Genomic DNA, 10,310 nt, shown 5'->3' with positions numbered 1-10,310 from the left:
TTGGAAATCGTTTTTCTTCTGGAAGGGGAAAACCGAAGGGGTTATCGCCTACGGACGAGCACACTGGTATGTGAGTGAATCTCCCCGTTTCTATCCGCCACGTCATTCCAACAAAAGATTGAGTTAATTTGAAACTACTGAATTACGTTTGGTTTAACTAGCGCGCTATCGCATACGAGCATATGTATTTATTAAAAATTATATTAGTAGGTTATATTATAATGTTATTGAATTAATATATAAATTAAAATTATATTTATTAAAAATAAAATAAAATATATTAAAACAGATAAAAAATAATTATTGATAAATAAAATAAAAAAATAAAAACATTCAATTTTATATAAAATTTATAAAAATAATAGTTAATTTTTAAAAATTTAATAAATTATTATATTTAAAGAATAAAATTGATATTTTAAAAAATAAGCGAAATCTTCTTTTATATATTGTTATAGATTTGGATAAATAGTTAATTAAAACGAAATATTAACTTTCATTCTTAAATTTGTAAAAATTCTGTTTTTTTCATAATTATTTTGTTATTAAAATATATTTAAAGATTAATTTAATAGAAAATGGGGAAGTATTATCATTACAGATCAATTTGAATAGTTTATGTATTTATATTTCATTTTTTTTTCAAGAACTAAATTAGTTGTCTCATATTCAAGAATCAAATTTTATATCCCTTTAACTTCTTTCCGTTTTACCATAAAAAAATTGTTATTGATTAATAATAAATTACTAAATTATTGCTTATAAAATAGTAGTGAATATCAAATAGAATTATTATAAATATTGATTTGTAATTGAATTTTAGACGGATACTAAAAGGTGATCAAATAGATTATGTGATTTATGGTAAGCAACTTTATAATAAATTTCTTAATAGAATATTAAATTTTGTACTACTTATTTCACAGATATTCTTAAGCAAGTTTAATATAGGTCAAAAATAAATTCCAATAAACTCAACTTAGTTTATTCTAATCATTTTTAAAAATAAAAAACTTGTATGCAAATTATCAAAATATTGCTGGTTGTGTAGACAAATTTGTTCGATTAAGTTTACCTATTTGGGTAGATTCATTTTTTTTTTCAAACCAAACAACTTAATAAAAAAAAAGGTTAACTAAAATTGGACTCTTAACTAGAGATAATTGTAGATTCCAAAACTTGTTTAAAATTTCTAAAAGGTTTGAAAATGAAAATGAACTTGAACACTTGATCTAAACAACATTTTTAAATATATAACGAAACTCAACACGTTTGTAAGCTCTAAGAATATTTATAATTTAAAACTTAAAGTATTTTAAAAGAATGTATTTCCCTACTATGAAAGTATAGTGAATTCAAAATGAGATAAAGGTAAGAAGTACTACAAAGTCACTACAATATTAGTGGATTGATAAATAATAATTTAACAAAAATAAATTTCTCTCATGATTCTTCTTATGTTATATTTATAGACTTGAATACAGGTTCATTACATCTCATACATATGAAAATTCTATCATATCATGCAATTTTCTAAATTTCTAAATATAGTACTAGGCATGCATGAGTTACTTTTAAATATAAATCTTGTTGGAAAAAAATGTGTCATCAATTAAGAAAATTATTATTTTTAGTTTCAAGAAATAAAATAAATACAAAAAACACAAAAATATATCACGAAAACTTCAAAATTGAAAAAAAAAATTATAATTGTTGTCTAAAGACAACAAAAAATAATATTATGTGAAATTTTGTACAATATATAAACCAATCTCTCGTATCTTTTGATTTCAATAAACGTATATTTTTCAAAGTAAGAATTTAACCATAAACCTCGAAACACTCGTATATTACAAGAGATAAGAAAAATCAAACACAAACTTAAATTATTTTTTATTAGGACAATAAATACCATAGACTTTTCATTATATAACTATTGTCATTCATTCCCTTCTTATTCTCTTACTTATCCCACGGATGTAATGTGTGACTTTTTAAAATGTATTATTTTCATAAACTCAAAAAATTTAACTTTTTTTTTCCATAAAGTTTTCTTCTCACCTATGAAAAAAAGAGAGGTTAAATTATTTGAATTTTCCATTTTCGTATAAACACATCAATTTATTTTAGTTTTTTTTATAAGAATGGTTTTTCATCGCATCGCAAGAGAATTTGTTCCCACAAATGTAATGTGTGCCTTTTGAAGACTTATTATTTTCATAAACTCAACAAATCTAACTTATTTTTTTTCCATAAAGTTTTCTTCTCACCTAGGAAGAAAAAAAGAGGCTAAGTTATTTGGATTTTCCATTTACACATAAACACACCAATTTATTTTAGTTTATTTTTTATGAGAAGGATTTTTCATCACATCACAAGAGAATTTGTTTTATATTGAAATTGTGCTAATTCTAACAAAAGGAAAAATTATAAAATAATGTGTTAAACTTTGGTTAATACATAAACAATACAAATGAATATATATTAATTTATTTCAACATTAGAAGAAATATCTACTTATACCTTTCATTATCAAAATGAAGAGTACATCTTAAGTTATCCCAGTTTAAAGGAATTAAATAGCACAATGGATTGTGAAGAAGGGGTGAGGAACCTTCCTACATGAACAAAGCAGAGTAAATCAAAGTGAAAATTCAAAAGGTGTCACATGAAGATTATTAAAAGATTAAGAGGTTTGTATAAAAAGAAGTGTTTTTAACTTTTAAGGGTTTCTCTACTAAAAATAGAGTTTTTTTCAACCTGTAGAGAAGATTCTAAAAACATTTTGCCACCGTATTGTTATAATTACACGCTTTGATAATTTTTTAGTAAACACTTTTAATAAAATTAAATAAAATAAGTAAAATAAAATTTGTCGTAAATTAATATGAAAGCACTTGTATTAATTAATTTAAATTTAAGTTAATTTTCATATTTTTTATATTCTTTATTTACCTTGTTTATTACTTTTTCTGAGTTGACAACAATCAATATGATTCTTAACACCAACCATGGTTTCTTTTTAGAAAAATTGTTGTTTTGAGATTTTCTTTTATGACATTTTGATTGATGTTGATTGAAAATTTTTTCGAATTAACATTGATAAAAACAATCCTAATTAATATTGATCGGAAATTTTCTGGTCAACATTAAGAAAATTTCTATCAAATTATTAACAAAGAATAACTTTGATGTTAATGGTAAAAATCATTACAAACATTAAAAAAATGGAGTAAAAAATTATTATATAATAATTTAATTAAAGAAAAAACCATCCTAATTGTAGTTGACATAACGAAAAAATATTTAAAGCATCCAACGTTTTCTCTCTTCATATGTGTCCTTAACCAGTCATTGTTATTCAAGTCATGATCATTAATTAATTGTCGCCACCCACTCTAGAATTGTTGGACAGTTAGCGTCTCGTACACTAATGTCTTCAACTAGGATTTAATAGTTTTGTAATGAGTATACCCTTGTAACTTTTCAGGATTTTTTTTTTCATTATATACCATAAGCACCACTGATGGTGACTATTTGGGAAAATAATTTCAATTGCATTATATGCCATAAGCACCATCTGATGACTTATCTGACATGCACTTATGCCAACATTGAAAAAGCCACACAAATGTAATGTATCTTTCGTAGACAACAATCTACATCCTAGTAATATTGACTGACCATGGTGATTGACTTCAACAAATGGTGCAAATGGCATATCATACTTGTTGGTTAGATATGTTGTGTCAAGTGAGACTACATCTCCAAATTCCTCGCACGCTGCCCTACTACGTGCGTTAGCCCAAAATACATTTGATATTCTATTGTTCTCATCAAAATCAATCTCAAAGAAGAAGTCGTTGTTCATTTGCCTCATGTGAGAGAAGTGTGACATCAATGCTTAACCATCCTCATCCTTCCCTAATGCCCTTCTTTGTCGGCCGATGTAATTTCTAAAGTCAGGCTCCACAAATGGAAGGTTTTCAAATCCACCAACCTCACAAACTAGTGATTAGAAACTTTTATTAATGCGCACACCCGCTTCATCATTCATATCCAGTGTTCGCTTAACTTGCACGTTAATTTTTTTGTTCTCGCAAATCATCCTTGACTTCATAGGACTAAGGTCATGATTGTGGTGAAGTATCACATTCCTTATGTCCCACTGTGCTGCCTTCTTCACAACTGTTATCCAAGTAGCACAATTTTTAGTCTTTGTTGGTTGACTTTTCAATTCAGGAGGGATGTAGGACACATAGTTGCCTTCACGACTGTAAACCAATTTGATGAAGCATATTTCATTGTCTTCTCCTTTGCTGGAACTTCTCACTCTGACACCAAATCCACATCTAATTGCATATTGCTTGTAAAATTCTTTGACCTTGTCAACCATTTCAAATGCCATTCCTATCTCAGGAACTTCATCCAACTCTCTTTCTTTGGTGAGGACAGTAATAGAATCCATTAATGTAACCTCCTGAACTTGGTCGTCGTTGCATAGACTAATGTCCTCTAGTGAAATCGGGTTCAGTACTTGTGATGTCGACATTTCGTATTCTTTCCCTTACAATTGTTTAAAAATGTGCATTTGTAGAATACAATATTAAAAAGGGGGTGTCGTATAAATTGTTGGGTCTAGAAGCACCGAAGTCCAAAAAAAAAACATTTCATAAGCTATTCACAGAATAATGCCATAAATATTTGGTTAACTGAACAAAATTATCTTTAATCATATAAGTAAAACAAGTAAAGTTTGAATTTTTTTTACCATTGTTGGTGGAATCAGATAATAAGACGGACCTTTAATGAAGTAAACTAAGATGAAATAAATGTGGAGCCTAACCTTTCACCAAGACGGTCTTTGTGGATTTATTTCACTTGCTGTGTGGTGTGCATTGAGGTTGAATTTATCGTCGTCGTCGCCGGAGTAATAAAGAGGATTTTAGTGTGTATAGGTAGGTGGAAGGGGAAGTGAAAAAGTGAAGACTTCATTCAATGTAAAATGGTACAATAGGTTGGTGGATAAGTTTGCTTCTTTAGTACGTTAAAGAAGGGCAATTTTATCCATTTATACTTTGGTACATTAAAATATTATTTTCCCCCATATATAACAGATCTAAGGTGAACACTTTCAGTGGTCGTCTTCGCTTAAAGCACAAGTAATTAAACTAGTTTTTTTTCCTGAAATTTTAATTTCATTTCACTACTTATTTTTTTTCTTCGTAGTTGTCGTCGAAGTTCGTGAGAAGTGCAAAAAATGGAACCATTTGTTGGCAGTGAAGGTGAATACAATTTTGCCCATTCATATCTAACTGCCACTTTTAGGGAAGGAAAAATGAAGGAATATGATGATGGTGTCCAGTTTGAAGGTTCATTTTCGACCTTGTTCTGCATCCCATACTCTTGTACGTTTGAGTTGTTAACTGAGTTGGTTACCAAGAGTCTGAACTTACAAATTGCAACGAATATTAACAAGTTATACTTCAGGCAGCCAATGTTCAATGAAAATGGAGTTGTCATGTATCATGCTACTGAATTAGCATGTGATGAGGATGTTATGAGGATGATTATGTGTAAGCCTCAATTACCAATTAACTCTATTATTGAATTTTTTGTAACTTACAAAGGTTTGCAAATGAAATAATAGAACTGTTACAAAGAAGTGCATGTTCGACTTCTGGACCCCCAATGTGTATGGAGAGATATAAAATGTTAATATATTATGGAGCCCAACTTCGATGAGTTACTATTGTAGAGTGCCCCTACCGTCATGGGTTAATGTTTAAGTCCCACGCAGTAGTGTCCATGTCCATTCGCCACAATTGCACCTTCACTAAGCTTGTGGAGAAGATATCACATGGAATTTGTTGTGGAGATCGGAAAATGATCACATAAATTAGTTATAGACGTGCAGTTAAAGTTGTTAAAAACAAACTATTCCATGACATTTTTGAAATCACAAGTGACAGTGATATTATCCAAATGATTCAGCAGTGAAAAGATGTTCAAAAAATTAAGAGAAAAGTTATGAGTCCACCAACAACATCTGATATCAAACTCTTTATACAAACGAAGGACATCATGTTGTATTTTATATAATTTTATTATATAAAATTATTATTTTCTATTATTATTGTGGATTAACATTAATTAATAAATTATATTATTTGTAAATATCAATTATATTGCACAATTGTTATTAATTGATGGATAATATATATTAGGTTTCTGATGAACGATCCGTGATGGGTTGGATTGTTCAATGAACGATCTGTGATGGACTTAAGTATTCAGAAACTTGTTAAGAGGTCCCTGGTCTCTGCTGGTAAAGATATAAAATTGATATCCCATTAGTCAGTTTTATGAGACGACATCAAAATACATTTGTAAGATACGCTCTAGAAAACACTACCAGAAAGAGAGCAGTATAGTCTCACACGTAAATAATTTCTAATCTTTTATTGATTCTATTTGGAAGATCAAGTATCACTTTTATCTACATTGTTCTTAATTACTGATCATTAGGTACGCTTCCGCATACTGCTATTGTTATTAGGAACTGCTCTTAATATTACAATAATATATTATATCGATATTATATTGCATCAAATTTTATGAGAAAACCTAATTGTGATTTAGGGATTTTCTTTTATCTCTTGACAAACATTTTGTGTGCAGTTTCGTGTTGGCACATGGCAAACCTAATTGTTCTTGAAAACCCTTGTCGGTAGCCATGGGCAAATTGAGATTTTTTTTTTTGGAAAATCTTCAATTTGGTGTTGATTTCTCTCGTGGGTTTTTCGAACCCTAAATCCAATTGGTTAATCCCAATTTGATTTCATCTATAATGGGTTTTTGTATCAACATCTATCGCATTTTGTATATTTTACGAAACCCCAATTTCTTCTTCTCACGCAATTCTCTCATGGGTTATTGATGTTTGACGCATTTGAGTTTCGGACCAATAAACCCTTTTTTCGAACCCTTCTTCTTCCTACAATAGTGGACATGATTTGCAATCAGACTGTGCAGTGGTGGTGCGTCGTGATTTTGAGAGTCGTTGTGGTTCATTGCAGTGGTCTCTCCCTGTCGCGGTGAGTCTGGTTCGCAGCCTGCAGTGGTGGTTTTTTTGGTTATGGTGACTCGCAAGAGAGGAGAAAGAGAGAAATGGGGTTTGCTTTACACATTTAGTGTTTAATTAATTGGGTGTTTATTGGAATTGCACATGGTTTTGGATTGTTCTACGTGCATGTATGAATTCATTTGCAATTTGTGTGTCTTGCTATTGTTACTGGATCGTGATGTCTATTTATGACCTTTAATGGTATCGGTGGATTGTATCAATTAAGCTTTTCTCTACTTAAGCATGAAGTGAGTGATGATCTGGTCACTGTTGATACAATTATCGATGTGATTTGCAACCTGTGTGACCCATGCACTGGAACTAAAATTCATACGTTGCGTGTATTTTTTGGATGCACTAAAATGATGCATGCGTGTTGTTTGGGAGTTGAAAATAAAGTGCCATATAGTTTTTGGATACTGGATTATTGCTTATAATACATGTGTTAATTGTATTATGTGAATAAGGGTGCAAAAGGAAGCAAAATATGTGAATTTGGATTTGGAATCATGACCATTGAATTGAAAGGTTTTTTTTATCATTTTATTCTCATGTAACAACATTATTGTAACAACATTATTTTGGATGGATAACATTTGGTAATAATTGGTGTACAATTGATTCATGCATTGGAAGTTGCGGCTGCAGACCAATATTGCAATGTCTTTGAATTAAGTAATGCAATTAATAATGCTCATAAGTAAAATCTATTGCCACACTTTTTATTTTGATTAAAATTTGATTCCAATGTTCAATTGGATGTCCGTGCATGAGTTTGAATTTCATTTTTCAAATGGAATTCAATTAGGGACATTTTAATTTTCACTTGTCTTGTATTAGGTTCCTTTATGGCTAATTGAGTGGTTTGATCTTGTCTTGTATTAGGTTCCTTTATGGCTAATTGAGTGGTTTGATCGAAAAATAAAAGTCCAATTTTAAGCGAATGTGAATTGCATAAACAATTTATTTTATTATTATAAATATATTTGGTTTTGGTAAATAAATAAATATTTAATTTCATGATAGTTTTGTATTTTATGAGCAAATTAAATGTTTAGCATTTTATGACCTTATATTCCAAGTGACATCTTTTAAGTAGATGGTTCGGAAAAAAATATTAAACATTTGTGTTTATATATATATATATATATATATATATATATATATATATATATATATATATATATATATATATATATATATATATCCATGCATTTTAATTTTAATTGTTTTGGATTTTAACCGTCGTTGCGTGATGGCAATCATGTAGTTAGAAGATCGCGTCATTGTGTTGTATAAATTGCCCAGATATTTCTTTTAAATATAATTATTTCATGCATTATATAATTTTATTATATTTGGTTAAGTATGAGTAATATAATTTTATATGATTGTGATCTCACCTGTCATGGGCACAGTTGTATAAGATTTTGTGTGAATGAAATAATTTAATTTTTTTAATTATTTCATGAATAAAACTTAAGTTTATATATTATATTCTCGACTTTTGGGTATGAAATTTTTGTACAAGTTCTCTACTATTTTGGTGACGTGATATTATACTTGAAATTAATTTTTTGACCCTTATTTGGAAATCTTATTATTTAAGGGGTTGTTCATGCATAATATAATTTTATTATATTTTGTTAAGCATGGGTGATATAATTTTATATGATTGTGAACTTACCTATCGTGAGTACAATTATATGAAATTTTTGTGTTAGTTATATGAAATTTTGTGTTAGTTAATTTTATATTACATTAATGTCAATCATGCTCATATGTTATTTTAATTCTTGATGATATGATGTACTTTGAATTTTATCTTATGTCAATTATTTGTCTTGTACCCTATCGATATTAGATTTCTTTATGACATGAGTTGTGCATTGTCTTTTATTTCTTAATTATATTTCTTATTTATTATGATTCGGGACCCTTAGGCAGGATCACAGTGGATGAGTAATTTGGTATTCTAGGCATGTTTGACTATGTATTCAGAAACATTAAATTTTATTGCACAATAATTGTGCATATTAGATGTTTCTTTGTCATTTTGATATCGACTTTTTTGTCCATGCAATTGACTTCAGTCAAAACTTTGAACAAGACAAATTTTAAGGACCAGACAGAATAATTGAACTTGTGTTTGAGAGAAGAAAAGCCTCCCACTTTTACTTTTAATTACTATTAAGTTCATTACTATCAAGATAGCTTCTCGTAAGAAATGGGAACACTCAAATAAAGTGTGTTTAAAGTTGTTGAAAAACACTATAAGGAAGTCTATATATGGTTCAACCTGATGGCTTTTGTTAAATAAGGCAAAGAGCATTTAGTTTGCAAGTTGAAGAAGTCTATTTATGAATTAGACAAACTTATAGACAATGACATTTGATATTTGGCCGGATGGTCACTTCTTTTGGCTTCAAGGAAAATACCACAAATCATTGCATTTACTTGAAGGCTAGTGGGAGTCAATTCATCATTATTGTCTAATATGTTGATGATATTCTTCTTGCTAATTAATAGCAGGGTTAAACTTTTGACTGAGACAAAATTTATGTTAAATAGCCACTTTGATATGATGGACCTATGCCTTTGTTGTTCTAGGCATTCATATTTTTGTTATAGGTTACGTGGCATTCTTGGATTGTTTCAGAGAGGATACATTGATAAAGTACTCAAAGTTTAACATGCATTCTTACTCCTCATGTGAATGTCCTCAAATAGATAATGATAGAGTTGACTTGGAAAAATTTCCATAATTGCTTCCGCTATTGTTAGTCTAATGTATGCTCAAGTTTGTATTCGTCCCTTTAAATCTTTTACTTTAATATGGTAGGGAGGTACTTGAGCAACCCAGGTTTGGGTGATTGTAAAGCTGTTAAAAAGGGTCTTTAGATATTTGCAAGGAACCAAGGATCACATGTTGACCTATACGAAGTTTGATCAACTTCAGGTCATTAGTTATTCTGATTCTGGTTTTGATGGTTGCCCTGACGACCTAAAATCTACTTCCGGCTTTGGTTTTATGATGGAAGGAGAAGCTATTTCTTGGAAAAGGGTTAAACAAACTCTTATAGTTACTCCTACAGGCAGTATGTTGCTTCTTATGAAGCACTTGTCAAACTATGTGGCCTAAAATTTGTTTTTTGACTTTCAAATTGTTGAAAGTATTTCTAGG

At 29.4% G+C, this 10,310-nt stretch overlaps 1 protein-coding gene across 1 annotated transcript; it reads right to left on the bottom strand.

The window, feature by feature from the left end:
- Positions 1 to 4,015: 4,015 nt before the first annotated feature.
- On the bottom strand, positions 4,016 to 4,552 carry LOC114194279 (protein FAR1-RELATED SEQUENCE 11-like). The gene has a single exon (XM_028084405.1). It carries the CDS (start codon positions 4,550 to 4,552, stop codon positions 4,016 to 4,018), a length of 537 nt encoding a protein of 178 aa, XP_027940206.1.
- Between the last annotated feature and the right edge of the window lie 5,758 nt (positions 4,553 to 10,310).

This window comes from Vigna unguiculata, chromosome 8, assembly GCF_037176805.1.
Source record: "Vigna unguiculata cultivar grain cowpea cultivar isolate G323 ecotype 2 chromosome 8, ASM3717680v1, whole genome shotgun sequence".
NCBI lineage: Eukaryota > Viridiplantae > Streptophyta > Magnoliopsida > Fabales > Fabaceae > Vigna > Vigna unguiculata.
This window is presented reverse-complemented; position numbering and strand designations above follow the sequence as displayed.